The 20,765-nt window shown below is 36.9% G+C and overlaps 1 protein-coding gene across 2 annotated transcripts in view; it reads right to left on the bottom strand.

Annotated features, from left to right (window-relative positions):
• LOC128571597 (phosphatidylinositol 3-kinase catalytic subunit type 3) overlaps positions 1–20,765 on the bottom strand; it is a 198,844-nt gene that overhangs the window by 136,274 nt on the left and 41,805 nt on the right. For both annotated transcript variants that reach the window (XM_053571130.1, XM_053571129.1), the window contains 3 exons: positions 7,891–7,977; positions 4,795–4,890; positions 1,955–2,026 (listed from right to left, as the gene is read on the bottom strand). In XM_053571130.1, the coding sequence (XP_053427105.1) occupies positions 1,955–2,026; positions 4,795–4,890; positions 7,891–7,977 (255 nt within the window). The remainder of the gene's footprint in view (positions 1–1,954; positions 2,027–4,794; positions 4,891–7,890; positions 7,978–20,765) is intronic.

Below are 20,765 nucleotides of genomic sequence, written 5' to 3'. Positions count from 1 at the left end.
GAGCTCTTGGCCTTCTATGATGTATAAATAGCACTATCAACGTGTTCCTGGTACATAAAATTTCTTGTACCATAGTATGTTAAAAAGTAAAAGTTATGGTGTGTTTTTGGTCTTCTGGGTATATGCCTAGTAGAGGAATTATAGGATTGAATGGCAGATCTATTTTTAGATCTCTAAGTGTTCTCCATACATCTTTCCAAAAGGAATGTTATTAATTTGCATTCCCACCAGCAGTGTAGAAGTGTTCCCTTTTCTCCACATCCACGCCAACATCTCTGGTCTTGGGATTTTGTGATATAGGCTAATCTTACTGGAGTTAGATGATATCTCAACGTAGTTTTGATTTGCATTTCTCTGATGATTAAAGATGATGAGCATTTTTTCACGTCTGTAGGCTGCGCGCCTGTCTTTTTCAGAGAAGTTTCTCCTCAGATCTCTTGCCCAGCCTGCGATGGGATCACTTGTTCTTTTTTTGCTTATACGTTTGAGTTCTCTGTGGATTTAAGATACTTGTACCAGAATGTTTATTGCAGCCCTATTCATAATTGCTAAATCATGGGAAAAAAACAAGTGCCCATCGATCCACGAATGGATTAATAAATTGTGGTATATGTACACCATGGAATATTATGCAGCCTTAAAGAAAGATGAAGACTTTACCTCTTTCATGTTTACGTGGATGGAGCTGGAACACATTCTTCTTAGTAAAGTATCTCAAGAATGGAAGAAAAAGTATCCAATGTACTCAGCCCTACTATGAAACTAATTTAGGGCTTTCATGTGAAAGCTATAACCCAGTTACAACCTAAGAATAGGGGGAAGGGGGAAAGGGAGGGGGGAGGTGGGCAGAGGGAGGGGGATTGGTGGGATTACACCTGTGGTGCATCTTACAAGGGTATATGTGAAACTGAGTAAATGTGGAATGTAAATGTCTTAGCACAATAACTAAGAAAATGCCAGGAAGGCTATGTTAACCAGAGTGATGAAAATGTGCCAAACGGTCTATGAAACTAGTATATGGTGCCCCATGATCGCATTAATGTACACAGCTATGATTTAATAATAAAAATTTAAAAAAGAGGAAAAAAAGCAAAAGTCAAAATTCATTTATAATTCAAAAACCAAATAGCTAAACAAATAAAAATTTCAATTAAAAAATTAAAATGAAAGATTTTTCCTGAAAGTTTGGGCCAAAAATGTGGGTGTGCATTATACATGGAAGTGTATCAAACATGGCAAAAGATGGCAATCTACTTTGGGCTGATTAGGGAGGTTAACAATCTAATTAAAATGTATAACATAAGAAAGAAAAGGTTCAGAGTGATGTTAATAAGTTGTACCTGTGAATATTATGGATTCTATTGTTCTGCCAAAGGATTTTGTGCCTGAAATTTTTTAAATTAAAAAATGTCTGATTAAATCTCTATTAAAAAATATTTACTCTTTCACACCTCTAAGAAACAGTTATCACCTCAAAAATTTGTTAATAAGCAGGTATTCCATTATCACCCAAATACTATGTTCCAAACTGTATAATTCTACTAGCTACAATGATCTTCCTTATTTTACAACAAAATTGGTCTCCCTATAATTTTCATCCATTAATTCAATTATAGAATCTTCCCGACTAATTTTCCTTCTGTACGATGACTGTCTTTCAAATACCAGTTTTGTCAAGACTTCACTTGCAGTTTATAGACTCTTGCTCTTTCAACAATTAAAATACAATGATTGCCCAATCCTACACTACCCTACACTATTATTTTTAGGGCATTAGTATCCCTTGAAAAAATTCCATCTGCAACTGATTCCAGATAGTGGAACTGAACTTACAAATTACTTCTAGATAACAGAGGTGGTTACTTACTATGTATTTTAAGAAAGTACATAGTGTGGTTAACTCATAATCTCTCTAGAGAAAAGGGCTTTTATAAAAAATTGCATGAAAACTAACCATAGACATCTGGGGGTCAGGAACTTTCACTAATTCAAAGCTTGTTAAAATTGGAGATGACTCATCACCATCCTAGAATACAACACAATAAATTAAGAAAAAAAGAAAATTTAACCAAATGTTAAGAAATAATACAGGATGTTGTATTTTACAATGCATTTTAATCCTATTTAATGAACATCATTCCTCTCTTTAAAAAATCCCTTATTTTCTTTCAACTACTATAAAATACATGTCTACTTTTTACCTCTTTTGTTGTTGAGAAAATGTTTTAAAAAAATAAAATCTAGGGCAGCACCTGTGGCTCAGTGAGTAGGGCGCCGGCCCCACATACCAAGGGTGGCAGGTTCAAACCCGGCCCCAGCCAAACTGCAACAACAACAAAAATAAATAAATAAATGAAAATAAAAAATAGCTGGGTTTTGTGGCGGACACCTGTAATCCCAGCTACTCGGGAGGCTGAGGCAAGAGAATCGCCTAAGCCCAAGAGCTGGAGGTTGCTGTGAGCTGTGATGCAACAGCACTCTACCGAGGTCAACAAAGTGAGACTCTGCTCAAAAAATAATAATAATAATAAAATAAAATCTAACAAAAATTTTTAATTAGTTTTACAAAAACACGGTCTGGAAATTAATAGATTTGTTTTTGGTTGTTCTTTTTATCTAATAGCATCATTTATTAAAACAGCTGATCAAAAAGTATGTGCTAATTTTCAAGAAACCTTAGAAGATAATTACAATATGGCACAATGGATATGTTACATCATTTGCAAAACCTAAGTGAAGGTTGGTAACTTTTCCAGGTACCACAATTGAGATCCATTCAGAAGAGCAGAATTTTAAGAGTAGTTAATATTACTCAAATTTATAAACAGCTAGAGAAACAACAACACTGTTTCTCAAAGGTATAGATACTCACCACAATCCAGACTTGAAGAACAAAAATCAATCAATTTTTAAGAAGTAAAGCTAATTTATTTTATTAGCATTTTTGAAGAATGCTGGCTTTTATTTTTATCCAGTTCAGTTAAGAAAAGTAATGCAGCATAATAAATGTCACTCCAAAATATATCAGAAAAGACTAAACTAATTAAGGTGAAATTTATTTTCTCATGATTATATACCCATCATCAAGCTTTTCTAACACTTTCCAAATGTGAGTGCATATTCGATTTTACATATGTGCCTCAAAATCAAGAGAGACAGAAAGAGGGGAAGCACTGCAACTTTACTTCAGCTCAGTAATTGAGTCATACAGAAAACCACAAATTCCCATAGCTGTTGTTTAACAGGCTTGTTCTCAGTCACAACACCAGAAAACATATTTATCAGCCCAAATGTGACAAGTAATCTTCACTAAGGCTATTTGTCACAAAAGACAGGTGACAAGAAAGTCTATTTCCATTAGATCCAATACACTGGCCTAGCAATCTTCACACTAAGTGGAAATATGAAAGAGTGGGTAGACAGGCATTAATTTATGAGCAATTTTCAGGAAGCAATAGAAAGGGGTGAAGAACCTTTTCAAAATGCTTGAAATGTTTCTAATTTCTATTCTGTTATTATTTCATCTGCTATCAAAGCTGTCTTTCAGAAAACCCCTCACATCTCTGATGTTCATCTCCATTAGCATGTTTTTGCAATATAAAACTCTATATGGCAGAAAATACTGCTTTTAATGAAATCACATAAGATATTTTATTAAAACATACTTGTGACAAAACAATTTCACTCACCTACATTTCCTTTTCTTTCTGATAGTTTTTCTAATAAATTAATGAACAACATTAAATTGTCTATTTTCCTATCTTCTTTTTTCCCCAAGGAGTAAAAACTAATGTTTCCTACCCTTTCACTAAAGTAAAAGGGATACAAACTAAAGAAAAAAAATATAAATTTTCACTTGAAAAAAGTGGTCATAAGTTAACTATACAAACCCTAAACCTTCACTATAAGCTTTCAAATAGTACCTTACAGTTATAAAGCTATGAGTATTTCGAAGAACTTGGGATAGTGCCAACAAATAACAATAAAGTGTAAATGTAATTTAAAAGGGCTGGGCCTAATGAACAAATGTATGGTATACAAACTTGGTGATATGCCAGAAAAAATATTAATCTACTATTACTCCATGTATCAAAACTCTGCTGTCACTTGCCCTGATGCACTTGTCTAGACAAGTGTCTAATAGAATATACATAGTCTATGCAGTTTCATACTATGCATACAAAATTATTCTTTAGAACTCAAAGGAAGTTATTTTTCAAGTAGCTACATACCAGACACACAACTACTTTCTTCCACATAATGAGCCAACCAGAACAAACCCATAATTGCACATTTGTTATTACTCAGCCTGATGGTAACATGACTTTCTTACTTTTGTATATACGATATAAATAAATAAACTTGTTAGGGTCACGTACAGAATTCTAACCCCTTATAAATATGCACAAGAAACATAGGCTTAGCTTCGCCTAGCTTACCACTTTAAAAATGTGATTTCCTCTTTTTACATTTTACATGAATAATAATTGTAAATAAAGCTATTACTTTAAGTGTCTTACTTGGCAATTTGCAGAACAATTAATCAAAAACTTTTTAATCACTTGCATGCTTATTGAATCCCATAACCCAGAACCACATTACACGAATAATTGGCTTTTGTAATCTTGTTGCAGCTATATGATTTGGTTTGTGTATACATAAACAGCTGCTGGTGACAGCTGTCTGATGCTATCCTGCAACCAAATAATTCATCTCAGCAGGAACAACAGTAATTTTTTTAATGTTTCCCCTCCCCTCTACTTTAGAGACCAAAAACATTTCCAAGGCAAATACCTTTTCATAATATACAATACCATATTCCTTATCGTCACACTTGACACATCGAAACTCAACCATCAAGTACATGAAATTAGAACTTCGTTTTTCACTCTAAAACAAAGAAAAAAGATTTTCATTAAAAAATCATTTTCAATATTATCTTATCAGTATGTATTATTTTTCCCAATTCAGTAATACACACCTATATCAAGTACAAGTTAAAATACAACAATTTTTTTAATAGTATACATGAAGTATTTTATACAACACTATTATTATACAGGGTGGACATAGAGTTCATGTGCAACTTTTGAAGAGAAACTTCTCTGAAGAAGATAAGCACACGGCCTACAGACATATGAAACAATGCTTATCATCCTTAATCATCAGAGAAATGCAAACCAAAACTACTTTGAGATATCATCTAATCTCCAGTAAGATTAGCCCATATCACAAAATCCCAAGACCAGGGATGTTGGCGTGGATGTGGAGAGAAGGGAACACTTGTACACTGCTGGTGGGAATGCAAACTAATACATTCCTTTTGGAAAGATGTTTGGAGAACACTTAGAGATCTAAAAATAGACCTGCCACTCAATTCTACAATTCCTCTACTAGGTATATACCCAGAAGACCAAAAATCACATTATTAACAAAAGATATTTATACCAGAATGTTTATTGCAGCCCAATTCATAATTGCTAAGTCATAGAAGAAGCCCAAGTGCCCATCGACCCACAAATGAGTTAATAAATTGTGGTATATGTACACCATGAAATATTATGCAGCCTTAAAGAAAAATGGAGACTTCGCCTCTTTCATGTTAACATGGATGGAGCTGGAACATATTCTTCTTAGTAAAGTATCTCAAGAATGAAAGAAAAAGTGTCCAATGTACTCAGCCCTACTATGAAACTAATTTATAGATTTCATGTGAAAGCTATAACCCAATTATAACCTAAGAATATAGGGAAAGGAAAAAAAAAGAATATAGGAAAAGAGGAAAGGGAGATGAGGGGAAAGGGGAGGATGGGCAGAGGGAGGGTAATTGGTGGGACTATACCTAAGGTGCATCTTACAAGGGTACATGTGAAACTTACTAAATGTAGAACATAAATGTCTTAACACAATAACTAAGGAAATGCCAGGAAGGCTATGTGAACCAGTGTGATGAAAATATGTCAAATGGTATATAAAACCAGTGTATGGTGCCCCATGTTTGGATTAGTGTACAAAGCTATGATTTAATAATAAATAAATTTTAAAAAATAAAGTTCATGCAACTTAAAGTTACAACTATTTTAAATTGCACACAAACTATGTTCACCTTTTATAGAGCACTACTGTTTTATTCAGTACTTATAACTGCCTCTTCAAACTTAACATTTTATCAGTAATTTGGGATTTATTACAGAAAAACCTGAAGGTCTTTTACATACATCTGCACAAGAACTATTTTATGCCAAAAATAAAAGTAGATGTTTTGTACTTCTAACAATTTTAAGCAAAGAGAAGTTCATCCTTAAACTAATATGACTAAGCCAACTACAGAAATTAAGTAAAGGAAAAAAAAAGAAGAATATTTTAAACAGAGGGCCATTTGACCTTACTAAGTATAATCTTTGCAAGTTTTTCACAACTTATAAATGGTCTTAACATAATTTATCATTTGGAAACTTTTAGCCACTCTAAAAATAAGGAGGAATAATTACTCCTTTCTCTGACATAAAAATGCAGTCATGTACTACTCAACCACAGGAACACACTCGGAAAAATGCATCATTAGGCAATTTTGCTGTGCAAACATCATCAAGTTTGCTTGCCTAGGCTACAAACCTACACTGTGTGCGACTGTGCTGAATACTGTAGGCAATTATACCATAATGGTTAATTATTTGTGTATCTAAACATATCTAAACAAAGAAAAGGTACAGTAAAAATCTATTATTATAACCTCATGGGACCACTATTGTACATGTGGTCTATACATGACCATAAATGTCATTAGGAAGCTCCTGACTGTACTATGGGGATGATGAAGTGAAAATACACTGAAGTCTAAAAGGTGGATTTGCCTTGACCCAGAACAGCTCTAAAAATGACTTTAAGTTTAATGCATACAATCACAAAGGTCTAAAGAGGTTACTTAAATTGTTCAGCTTTATGAAGCATATTATAGTCTATTATGGTAATGGTCTCCTATCTTTTAAGGAGTGGAGGTGGGGAGTATGAGAAAGGCTGGAGGGGGCGGCGCCTGTGGCTCAGTGAGTAGGGCGCCGGCCCCATATGCCGAGGGTGGCGGGTTCAAACCCAGCCCCGGCCAAACTGCAACAAAAAAAAAAAATAGCCGGGCGTTGTGGCGGGCGCCTGTAGTCCCAGCTGCTCGGGAGGCTGAGGCAAGAGAATCGCGTAAGCCCAAGAGTTAGAGGTTGCTGTGAGCTGTGTGACGCCACGGCTCTCTACCGGAGGGCGGTACAGTGAGACTCTGTCTCTACAAAAAAAAAAAAAAAAAAAAAAGAGAAAGGCTGGAGGAAATAAACTCTGACATTACATTTTCTATACCCAGAGATACCTACCTTGAAGAATAGAAAAATAACAAGCATTTTAATTAAACTATTTTTAGAATGTGACTATTATAAAAATTGAAAAAATAAAGCTTTCTAAAAACAATAAAATAAAGCTTTCTTTCCGTTTGAGAATATAATATATTATGAAAATATTCACGGCGGCGCCTGAGGCTCAGTTGGTAGGGCGCCGAGGGTGGTGGGTTCAGGCCCGGCCCCGGCCAAACTGCAACCAAAAAATAGCCGGGTGTTGTGGCAGGCGCCTGTAGTCCCAGCTACTCGGGAGGCTGAGGCAAGAGAATCGCTTAAGCCCAGGAGTTGGAGGTTGCTGTGAGCTGGGTGAGGCCACGGCACTCTACCGAGGGCCAGAAAGTGAAACTCTGTCTCTACAAAAAAAAAAAAAAAAAAGAAAAAAGAAAATACTCATATAGGGGTTAACTTGATAATCTCACATTTGCGAGATACCTAAAAATAAACAATTATCAACATTGTCAACTTAGAAATCTAGAGAAAATATTTTAAAATAATAAAGAAGGATACAACTTACCTCATTTATCATTTCTATTTCTCTAAACGTCAACCTGTCCAGCCAATCTACTTTTACCATGTGTCCTTGTCGATGAGCTTTCGTAAGCTGCAGAACAAATACAACGGGGAAAGTTTTAATGCAGATCTAACTGAAAGGAAAATAAAGAATGGTAATATCAATTTCACATATGATATATTCCTATACACAACAAAAACCATATGCTACTATCAGGATAACAAATCTGGCAAAAGATAAATCATTGTTTTTTGTTGTTTTTTTTGAAGAAAAACAATTTCGAAACATTTTTCTATGAAGGGTCCACAATCTGCTATGTTGACATGCTAAAAAGTAAAAAAATCTTTCCTGAAATTATCCTTATGTTTTACATTTCTTATATTTTGACTATTAAAAAGAGAGAGAATTATAAAAAGAATACTTTCTTGAATGGTAAATAAACCACCTTTTCTATTTTCTTCCCATTTTTCAATCTAGCAACATTATGCAAAATTAAGGCATTTTCTCTGGGACTTAAAAATTAATACTTTTAAGGTTTAAGCTCCACACTTATGTATATATGCTTTAACTTTAGAAAACAGTGGCAACAGAGATTTGACTTTCCAGCATGGAAGTTGTTAGAGTCCTGTGAGTTCTCACATACCAATCTACTCTTAGTTTTATGAATTAAATAGTAATAGATTGACTCTTCGACTACACAGAAAGCTCAAGCTAAGTTTTAAGTTCCCCAAATTAGAAATAGGTTTTGTATTACAAAGTGTAATACTACATACCAGCTTTATGTGTGTATCAAAACTCCCTTTTTTTTTTTTTTCGGTGGAGACAAAGTCTCACTTTGTCACCCTGGGTAGAATACCATGGCATCATTGCTCACAGCAACCTCAAAGTCCTGGGCTCAAGCGATACTCTTGCTTCAGCCCCCTGAACAGCTGGGATTACAGGCACCTGCCATAACGCCCAGCTAATTTTTAGAGACGGGGTCTCACTTTTTTTCAGGCTAGTCTTTCTTTTGTGTGTGTGTGTGTGAAGACAGAGTGTCACTTTATGGCCCTCGGGTAGAGTGCCATGGCATCACACAGCTCACAGCAACCTCCAACTCCTGGGCTTAAGTGATTCTCTTGCCTCAGCCTCCCAAGTAGCTGGGACTACAGGCGCCCGCCACAACGCCCAGCTATTTTTTGGTTGCGGTTCGGCCGGGCCGGGTGAACCCGCCACCCTCGGTATATGGGGCCGGCGCCTTACCGACTGAGCCGCAGGCGCCGCCCTAGGCTAGTCTTGAAGTTGTGAACTCAAGCAATCCACCTACCTTGGCCTTCCAGAGTGCTGGGATCCCTCTCTTTCTTTCTAAACAAATTCATAGCACAAAGCAAAACTGGGCATCAAGGCTTTTGCATACTAGCTAATCTGTACCACTTATCTTCCTCTTCCTTGTTCGTGGCATGACAACATTCGTATAAGGACGCCAAGCACTAACACCAATCTCTCTCACAGAACTACATATCTTCATTAATATTCTTCATCTTCCTCAACTCTCATCACAACTATGGGTCACGCTATCACAGAAATACAAACACTGACCTCACAAAATCTGAGGTTCACCGTAATATAAAAATAATACCAATGTAGCTTTCATCTAAAAATAATTCCTTATCATCTGAGGTAATCTCTAAATGAATATGCATAAATGGTATTAATAAGTCCCTAGCATTAATTACTCACACAAAGCAGTAACTAAATATTTTTTATTTTTATTTTATTTTATTTTTTTGTGGTTTTTGGCCGGGGCTGGGTTTGAACCCACCACCTCTGGCATATGGGACCGGCGCCCTACTCCTTGAGCCACAGGCGCCACCCATAACTAAATATTTTTAGTTGCTGGTCCTGGTGGAATATTAGACAAATATGCCAGCCACATGGCAAAAGACACATAAATACTATACTTTGGCAAATATAACATGCCAAAATTGTGCCCAAATTTTTGAGGGGAAAATAATGATGTATGTAATGATGTATGTCACGCATGGGTAAGTTGAACTTATCACTAAGTTCATCTTAGTGATACAGGACAGGTGAAGCCCCAGCCAGCTGAGCTGAGCTGAGCTGGAGGGCTGCCTTACCCCTGGTGGTGTTGGTGTTGGTGCAGTGGCAGCAGCGGGCTGGAGGGTGGGGGCAGGGGATAGGGTCCAGTAGCCAGAGAGGCCTGACAACTGCTAGGGGGACACCAGCACCTTAGGTCTCCCTCCCCTTGCACTTCTGGTTGAACAGGAAACTCCACCTTTTCTAGGCCTGGTCAATTTCATGGCCAGGTCAATTTCATGTTAAGTTTCCTAGGCCTGAAGGAAAGGGATTGTAATCCTTCATTAACTGAGTTCTGGCCTCAAGACACTAAATGTAACAACTGAATTCAGGCTGAATAGAGGACCCACACCGGGTAAACTGGCTAAATAACCCCAAGCAACTATATATACCCCTGAGCAGAGAGCCCGGAGAGAGACAGAAAGAGGGAGCCAGAGAGCTTTTCCCCAACCTGGGTTCTCTCTGCCAGGAGCTTTGGTGTTTTTGTATTCTTTTTTTCTGTAAATAAATCCTGTCTTACCAGGATTCATTCTCCGAATCACCAAGACCAAGAACCTACTGAAGATGAAATTCCGGTATCATTAGGAACAGGGGAACCCAGTGGGCCTCCTGGGGCTGTTGGCACCTTCTTGCCTGGGCCACCAGGTACACAGAGTCCTAGTCAGAGAGGATCCAAGTTCTAATAGGAGTGACCCTGAGAAGCTCCACTGAGCACCAAGATTGGGGAGAGGGCAAGGCAGAGCTGGCAAGGCAGGCCATGGCTGCCTCAGGGCGAGAGCTGAAGGCCAGAGGCCTGGCTGCATGGAGTTGGAAGCCCAAAGCAGGCCCCAAATACAGCAGTGGGCTGAGCAACTTCAGAAGCTCCTGCCCCATTGGCCACATGTAAGGCCATGGCCCATGACATGGTGGGGTGGGAAGGCTCCCAGGAGGAAGGGAAGGGGTAGCCTTCTTAGAGCCAGCAACTGCAGGAGGGTGGTGCGATCTGCACATTTAGCAGAGGAGCATTAGCTGCCCCAGATGTGTCTCTCTTCCGTATGAGAACTGTCCACTTTCTTGAGGGTCATTTTTCCTGAAAGTTTGACCAAAAACGTGGGTGGGCATTATACATGGGAGCACATTTTACATGGCAAAGTACAGATCAGATGTTGCTAAAGCAAAGAATGCTAGACTAGGAGCCACAAGACCTGAGTTCTAACCCTACCATTCCATTTTTAAATTCTGTCGTTTTTGAACACACATCAATAAATTATTAACTTTTATTCTAACTTCCAAAACTCCTATAATATAATGGATGCAAAATATGACAGGTGGTATTATTTCGTGTAGTCATTAAGGGCTTATATTCTCACTTTGCAACATGTTCCAAACTGGTTTTTAAAATAAGTAAAAATATAAAAGGTAATATTCCCTCTTTTGCTTGTATGAATAAAATAACCATAAAAATTAGTAAAAAGAGCTTACATACTTCTAAAATAATAGGGGGAAAACTAACCGTATTTTTAACATATCCAAATTCTGGCACTTTTTAACCACACTATTAAATAGGCAGTTTTTGAGCCCCGTTTGTAGATGATTACCAACTACTTCTATGAAGTGATACAGTTAGGATTTCAACCCTAGGACTGTATAATTCTTTTTTTTTTTTTTTTTTGTAGAGACAGAGTTTCACTTTATTGCCCTCGGTAGAGTGCTGTGGCGTCACACAGCTCACAGCAACCTCCAACTCCTGGGCTTAGGCTATTCTCCTGCCTCAGCCTCCCGAGTAGCTGGGACTACAGGCGCCCGCCACAACGCCCGGCTATTTTTTTGTTGCAGTTTGGCCGGGGCTGGGTTTGAACCCACCACCCTAGGTATATGGGGCCAGCACCCTGCTCACTGAGCCACAGGCGCTGCCCAGGACTGTATAATTCTAAACCCCATGCTCCTACCGCAAGTCTTCACTATATACTCTCTCTACTGATACACTATTACTAAGAGATTGAAGTTCAAGTAATTTTCATCACTTATGGAACATTTGTTTCATATTTATGGTACAACAGCTGAACCTCCACTAAGTTCCTAGGAGGAGAGAACTAGAAATAGTAAATTTAAGTTTAGACGTGGGCAAACATAGAGGGCCTTTTCTTCTACTTCCTAAATTATCCACAATAATTAGAAGTGTTCTAAACCATTTCCACAGGCCTCAGAATTATGTTTGATGCTAATATTTATTACTTCCCACACAGGGTATGCTTAGAATACCAAATACGACCTTTCTCAATCTTATGAAGAACCACCAAAGAAGGTATGGTCAGTCTGGCAGTACTAAAATTGGTAAAGCCACTATGGAGGACAAGGGTAAATTATGTTCAACATATTCACATTTGTGCACCATTATTTCTGCAATACAAAAAAATTAGACATGGGGGAATATGAATGTCCATCATTTGCTAAGTTACACACATGCTATGAGATACTATAATCAAAAAAATGAGGAAAATCTATATACCTTGATAAGGAATAACAATTTTTATTTCATTCTGGGTCTGAAATATTTAGTAACCTACATCTTTCCAAAAAGAAAATCTGTATTCTGTTAAGCAGCAGGGTAATAGTAGTTCTGTTCCCATTGCTTATGAAGAAATAATCCTCACTAGGATGCCCATTCCAGAAAGGAGATAGATCCAAAAAAATCAGTTAAAAAGTGACATTCTCTCCTTTTAAGGAAAATAGGTTTCTACAGAATTTATAAAAGTCACACAGAGGGCAGTGCCTGTGGCTCAGTGAGTAGGGCACCGGCCCCATATACCAAGGGTGGCAGGTTCAAACCCGGCCCCGGCCAAACTGCAACAACAACCACAAAAAAAAAATAGCCAGGTGTTGTGGTGGGCGCCTATAATCACAGCTACTTGGGAGGCTGAGGCAAGAGAATCACCTAAGCCCAAGAGCTGGAGGTTGCTGTGAGCTGTGATGTCACAGCACTCTACTGAGGGCAACAAAGTGAGACTCTGCCTCAAAAAAAAAAAAAAAAAGTCACATAGAGTTTGGAAGAAAACCTCACTGTCACAAAAATGGCATAAGTAAGCTCTAACTTAACTTCTGCAAGAATTAAACAGTAAGGGGTTTAAAAAAGATATTTAAATAAGAGGGTCTCCAAGAACCAAATAACAACATGCCTAGAATGCTAGATATGCATTATCAGACTTAATGGAATAACAAAATTCTGTGCTCCACAATCTCTGAGATGAATAGTTGTTTAATAAAAGTAACAAAGGCAGAGCTAAAAGTAGCTGTACTATGTACAGACTAAGAACAGCAAGGAAAAGTAATGTCAAAGCAGACATGATCCTCGGAAACAGATGTCCATGATCACAACTCACGGTTCATTGCTCCTTACTCTGATTTCACTTACTAGACTGTAAATTTACTAGGTGCTATGGCTATGAATGGTTGACGGAACCTAACACTTACCATTCAATGACTACTTATACTTTTTTTTTTTTTTTTTTTTGAGACAGCCCCTCAAGCTGTTGCCCTGGGTAGAGTGTCATGGCATCACAGCTCACAGCAACCTCCAACTCATGGGCTCAAGAGATTCTCCTGCCTCCGCCTTCCAAGTAGCTGGGACTACAGGTACCCGCCACATCACCTGGCTATTTTTTGGTTGCAGCCGTCATTGTTGTTTGGCGGGCCAGGGCTGGATTCAAACCCGCCAGCTCAAGTGTATGTGGCTGGCGCCTTAGCCACTTGAGCCACAGGCGCCGAGCCTACTTACACTTATTAAAAGCCTTTCTTTGTGGAAGGGTGACAGGATAAAAAACAGTCCTTGATTATTTTGGAATTCTGCCCTACAGCTTTAGAGTCTTAGGGAACAAGATCAGGGGGTAGAAGGGAGCAACACTCAAAAGACATCTGGAAGGAAAAAATGACTCCTGCTCTCACTCAATTTTGTCCTAGTATTTACACACTTTGAACATAAATACGTGTTACTTGATTGCTGCTATGAGTAACAAACTTCCATTATGTTCTCTACCCTCAATATAAGCATAGAATGTTGAATAAAAGAAGTTCTCTGTCTTCATAGAACTTCAAGGTAGAAAGAAGTGAGTCATTCATATAGTAAAGACTTAAAGTGCAACTATAAATTGAAACTGTGATAGGAAAGTAATAGTTCACGCAGGGATGGGAGGGTGGGGGTGGGGGGGAAGTCCTAAGTTCTCTTAGGCAACATTTAAGCAGACTTGAAGGATAAGGAATCAACCAAACATACAGGATGAAACATTCCAGGGAAAGGAAATCACCTGATTTTCAACATATCAGTAAATTTAATGGATCTCATTAGAGAGACCAGGACTGCAGCCCTCAATAACTATTTCCTAAATAACTCAAGTTTTGTTCAGAGTGGAAAGAGAGAAGATCTATACATACATAAGATGCTACACTGGGATCAGCTTTCTTGTAGTTCATCATGATCTAGATTCTTGTAACTGAAAGAGAAAGGAGGACTGAAAAACAATGTGAGTCTTTCTAGAAAGACTTTCTTTCAAGTCTTTCTAAGAATCTGTGGGAAGTACACAAGAGAAAAGGACAAAAAGAATGCAGACACTCACTGATTCAAAAGAAAAAGAGAGAGAAAATGATTTCTGCTTTAGAAATTTTGCCTTGGCTAGTTTCTTCCATATTCATGTACCTACTTCATCTTTTTTAAAAAATAATTTTTATTTCAAAATATCAGTATAAGTGTTCTTATTACATGGATGTATTATACAGTGCTGAAGTAAGAGCTTTTAGTGTGCCCTTCACCAGAATAATGTACATTGTACCAGATAAGTTTTTATCTCACACCCCTCCTGCCCTCAGACATCAATCAATGTACACTTATTAAACAATACCAGATACATGGCTCACGTTCACAGATACTATAAAAGTAGGCTAGTTTTATTAAGAGATGGTACAATTTTTAAGGAAGTTAATATCTAATTAGGAAAACAAAAATAAGTACATAAGACAAAATATTAATTGATGAAATAAAAGCATTTGAAGATACTCCCTAAACTTCGATCCTGATTTTAAGCATTTACATATTCCCTTTTCATTTCAAATTGATAGGAAATTTAAAGTTAATAATGGGCTTATCACAGCAAAAGATTGCAAGCATTTTTAATATCAAACTATAGAAGAAAAAACAGAGAACCACAAGTTAGAACAAAAATTAAAAAAAATAGAGGAGTACTGAAATGAATTATGGCATATCCACACTATGTAAAACCTGCCAATCTTTACAAACAATGTTATACAAGTATCTTAAATGATCGGGAACAATGTAGGGACACTATTAAATAGAACAGCAGAATTCAATTAAACATATGATTCCAATTTAGAAATAAAAGGCATGCACATTCTTATACAACATATTTATTTATACATGTATATTTACTGAAAATAGTAACTAAAATATTAATGATAGTTCTCTGAGTAGTAGGGTAAAGGTAATTTTCATAGTCTTCTTTGTGTTTTAACAATATTCTACCACTATAGAAGATGAGTATTATCTTAATGATAAAAAAAAAAAAAAGTTATTTAAAAGGTAAACTTGGCTCGGCGCCTGTAGCTCAAGCGCCAGCCTCATACACCAGAGCTGGAGGGTTCAAACCCAGCCCGGCCTGCCAAACAGCAATGACAACTATAACTAAAAAGTAGCTGGGCATTGTTTCAGGCACCTGTAGTCCTAGCTACTTGGGAGGCTGAGGCAAGAGAATCGCTTAAGCCCAGGAGTTGGAGGTTGCTGTAAGCTGTGATGCCATGGCACTCTACCCAGGGAGACAGCTTGAGGCTCTATCTCAAAAAAATAAAGAGAAAGAAAAAAGGTAAACTTATTTCAAAAATACTTAATTGTGGAGAAATTTCATCAAGAAAAAGCACTAAAGATTAGCATTTATAGAGATAACACTAAATAAAGTGATTTTACATCTTAATAAAAACTCAAAGAATAAAGCCTAGATAATCAATTTAAACTAACTTGACCATCTTAAATGAGAACAAAGTATTAACATGATTGTTCTTTTTCTTTCAACGGGCTTTCAACTAGATCCAACTAAAACTAAAGACCGACATAAATCAGGCAATGTTACCATTTTTCAATACATGCTTAATATTGTAACTGGAAATTTACAGACTTGGATACTAAATCTTACTCAAGAAACTTTAAGAAGAGAGAGTTATAAGATAAAGGGACTTTCCAAAAAAAGCCCTTCCCCACCCCAAAAAAACAGCTAGACAATATGATGCTTGAGCCAGACACACATGTGTTCTTAGGGAAATCTAAGGCAAAAACAATTGACAAAGCTATATTTTTTTCAACTTTTCTCCGCCACTTAAAAAATAAATAAAACAGGGCGGCGCCTGTGGCTCAGTGAGTAGGGCGCCAGCCCCATATGCCGAGGGTGGCGGCTTCAAACCCAGCCCCGGCCAAACTGCAACCAAAAAATAGCCGGGCGTTGTGGCGGGCGCCTGTAGTCCCAGCTGCTCAGGAGGCTGAGGCAAGAGAATCGCGTAAGCCCAAGAGTTAAGAGGTTGCTGTGAGCCATGTGACGCCACAGCACTCTACCCGAGGGCGGTACAGTGAGACTCTGTCTCTACAAAAATAAATAAATAAATAAATAAAACAAATCTGCTCTGTCACTAAGTGAAGAAAACATTCACAAAACCTAAATAAATGTTCAAAATAGCTCTCTTGAAACATCTGTAGCCATACTGGCCTATCAAAATGTCTGATACTAACATACATAGGAATATTTTTTCCAGCATGACAAGACTGCACTTCTTCAATGACCTCATACCCTGCTCCTCTAAATAAACTCCCTCAAGTTAAAGGCCATCATTTACTCTTTGAACCCAAATGCCTCTCTGAGCCTTCAACAGAATTGAACTAAACGAATAAGCTCTTGGACAAAATATCATTATTGGTCTGCTAACATGGCTCTCTCATAAATTTCTATTATTAAAAGTATAATTCTTCAAAAAATGTTAAGACAATAAGAATCCTAAATACGTTTATTTATATTCAGTAATTTATGACTTCAGACAAAACGTACTTGTACATAAGAATTCATTTAAACTACTGGAATTTAAAATGGAATTATGAGTGTATGCATGTGTGTTAGAGAATATGTACAATATGCCTGTGTATTTAATTCTTAGCAACTATTGGAATTTCTTTTATCTTCCTGATTAATGAAGTCTTGGCAACAAATTTTCAGTTTTACTCTCAAACTTTACATGTAGATCTTACCTGTAGATTACCCTTCCTGAATATACATGTAGATTTAGGAAGGGTAATATTTGTCTCATAAAAGTTTCATTTAGTTAAACTTCTCAAAGATAAATCTAGTCTTAAAAGCATGCTACGTTCTATTTTTCTGTCAGGAACTATAGCTGAAAAGACAGACAATAGATTTATAGAGCAGAACATAAATCAATATTCTTTTAGGGCTCAATCGTACACTGGAAAAAACTAATTTAGTTTACTTGCAACCATTGGTTCCAAGACAAATCTGAAAGTTTTCATAATCTTAGGTAACAGTAAACAAACCTAAGTGACTAATAAAAAGATGCTATCATGAAGCATTATGAATAAATTTACAAGCTATATCCAAGACCTTCTGTTATAACACAAAAGGGCAAAATAGAATCAAATCAAATAAACTGTTTATAAAGTTATATAACACATTCATACAAAAACCTGTAGCTAAGAGCTATATTTCGTGATGTCAACGGTACAAGAGAACAAGTCTGATAGCCTTAAATATCTTAAATACCTTGCAGTGGTTATCATCATAATTTCATTATCATCATTTATAAAACATTTAAGAAAGAAAATATGAGACTCTTGGCTCAGCCCTGTGGCTCAAGCGGCTAAGGCACCAGCCACATACACCCGAGCTGGTGGGTTCGAATCTAGCCCGGCTAGCCAAACAATGACGGCTGCAACCAAAAAATAAGCGGCGTTGTGGCGGGCGCCTGTAGTCCCAGCTACTTGGGAGGCGGAGGCAGGAGAATCACTTGAGCCCAGGAGCTGGAGGTTGCTGTGAGCTGTGATGGCACAGCACTCTACCCAGGGTGACAGCTTGAGGCTCTATCTCAAAAAAAAAAAAAAAAAAAATGAGACTCTTCCATGCAACCTAAATTCTACAGCCAGGATTCTATGTTATCTTTCTTTCTTTCTTTCTTTTGAGACAGAGTCACCCTTGGTAGAGTGTCGTAGCGTCACAGCTCACAGCAACCTCAAACTCTTGGGCTTAAGTAATTCTCTTGCCTCAGCCTCCCAGTTAGCTGAGACTACAGGCACTTGCCACAACGCCTGGCTATTTTTTGTTGCAATTGTCATTATTGTTTAGCTGGCCTGAGCTGGGTTCAAACCTGCCAGTCTGGTTGTATGTGGCTGGCACTGTAACCACTGTGCTACAGGCGCTGAGCCAGGATTCTATGTTTTCATTTGTACAGCAGCAAAAGTTGGTAATCTTTATGTGAGGTGCTTAACCAAGTGAAGTCTTAACTAAGCACAGATATTTCTTACAAAGAATACCAACTTCCCAAGAATGTCCAAACGTACAGAATCAATAGAAAGTAATTTTAGGAACTTAGTGTTATACTATAAAAATATTAAATTACATAATTATAATAAGGGGAAAAGATCATTATTAGATCCTTCTAAATAATTTATTCTATTAATTTATCCAGCATACCAATTTATTCATAAACATTTTTTAATATAACTTCTTCAAGGCAGAAATTTGTTCATAATCCAAGGAAAGTATGCTTAACTTGCTGTAACCTACCATAAAAAAACAAAAACTCTCTGAGGTTAATTTTCCTATTCAGAATAGCTAAAAATATGGTATCGATAATGACAGAATTATTATAATTCTTATAATTAGCAGATATAATGCTAAAATGGCCACATTTTAACAATGAAAAATATCCAAAATACAGAAATAATCATTTATTCAATAATCCACTGTAAGTGAGAGCTGTAACTCAAGGGTCTTGACTGCCACTTTTCTCCCCAGTTATAGTGTATCCCATGATTATGAAAATCTTCCAACAATTTTGATAGTTCTGTTAATCTTAAAAGCGGAAAGTAGAAAGTAATTACTTCATTTTTAAAAACACTTCCCTGGATACTATTTCTATTTCTCTAAGACTAACTACATACATAAGGTGCTACACTGTTTGCTATTTTTCTAAGCTATAACTGCAAAACAACATTACCTGGGTATAGATTTAAAAATCCACATAAACCATCAATTTGATAACCTATTCAAGGATTTGTAACAAGAAGTGATGTCCAACTTACAACAAAAATCACTTCTTGAAACACAATCCTAAAACCCAAAACATCTGATCTTAGCTTTTCAATCTCTCTTTTCTCTTTCCATAAGTACCTCTAACATCAATTGCAGATAAGCAAATAACATTTGGTTTGATTAGTTTCAGAAATTCAGAAAACTAAAAAAATCTGAAAATGCTTCCACAACAGATAAAAATGCAAAGTAACAGTAAAAATAGTATAAAAATCTAGAAGGTAAACTTTGCAAAAGTTAAATTTATAATCTAAAATAACAATCCAATAAAATCTAAAGTTAGTAGTCTAACAACAGGAATACATCCACCAGAAATTGAGCTAACCAAACATTAGAAATAAAATAAGTATTTCAAAATAAAATAAAGACATACAACATAAACCAAAACACAAAGGAAAGGATAAGATGTTATTATTACTCTAGCAGTAAGTAAGCCTTAGTATTGAGTACAGAAGAATTTCCCCTTTGGAAAGTCAGGTGGTTTTATAAACTGGTTCTACAAAACCTGCTAAAATCATTGACCATAATATCAAAGGTAGAAAGGAAAGTGAAAACAAGGGAGATTATAGGCAATTTTGACTTATAAATTTCAGAGGAAACTGGCAAACTATATTAAGCGATTAAAAAAAAAAACCATGACCAAACAGGACTTATTCCAAGAATGGAAGAACAGTTTAACACAGAAAATTAATGTAAATCCACTGCATTATTGTTGCAGAGACTCCCTTCCAAGATAACACACAGGTTCAGTGATATACCAAGTGGGCTCACAGGACTCAGAGGCAGTTATAGCCAACAGCTAAGATTTATGATGGTGATACAGTAAGGATATACATTTGGACAGGTCAACAAAGGAAAACGATGTAGATGGGGGTCAGAAGAAATACATACACAGATTTTCTATGTTCACCCCTCCTTGTCTTGGAAGAGATACATACAAGTATGTCTATTTCTCTTAACAGAAAAAATGTGGCCCTAGAAAGCCCATTTTGGACTTAGTGTTTCAGGATTTTATTGGGGGTTGGTAACACAGGCATTCTCTGCCTCAGACCTACCAAAATTCTAGACTCCCAGAAAGAAACCAGGTTCAGCATAAATCACATTACACAATCTAGACATAGTAAAACACATGTATCAGTGAGGACTTGTTTCAGAAACCCTGTTCTCAGACACTAATCAAGGGCCAAAACTGCAATCAGACCCTTGTAGAGATAGCAGCCTTAGAGCTGCTATGTAAACTTTTTTCTTTTCTTTTTTTTTTTTTTTAAGAGAGAGGGTGTCTCATTATGTTGCCAAGACTGGACTTGAACTCCTGGATTCAAGCAATCCTCCTGCCTCAGATTCACAGGTATATGGCTGTGACTAAAGGTATATGGCACACCTCCTGGGGGCAGGACACAACTACAGCAGGGACAATACCTAACAAATGCAAACATTGTAACCTAATTCTTTGTACCCTTA

This window comes from Nycticebus coucang, chromosome 19, assembly GCF_027406575.1.
Source record: "Nycticebus coucang isolate mNycCou1 chromosome 19, mNycCou1.pri, whole genome shotgun sequence".
Lineage (NCBI taxonomy): Eukaryota > Metazoa > Chordata > Mammalia > Primates > Lorisidae > Nycticebus > Nycticebus coucang.
This window is presented reverse-complemented; position numbering and strand designations above follow the sequence as displayed.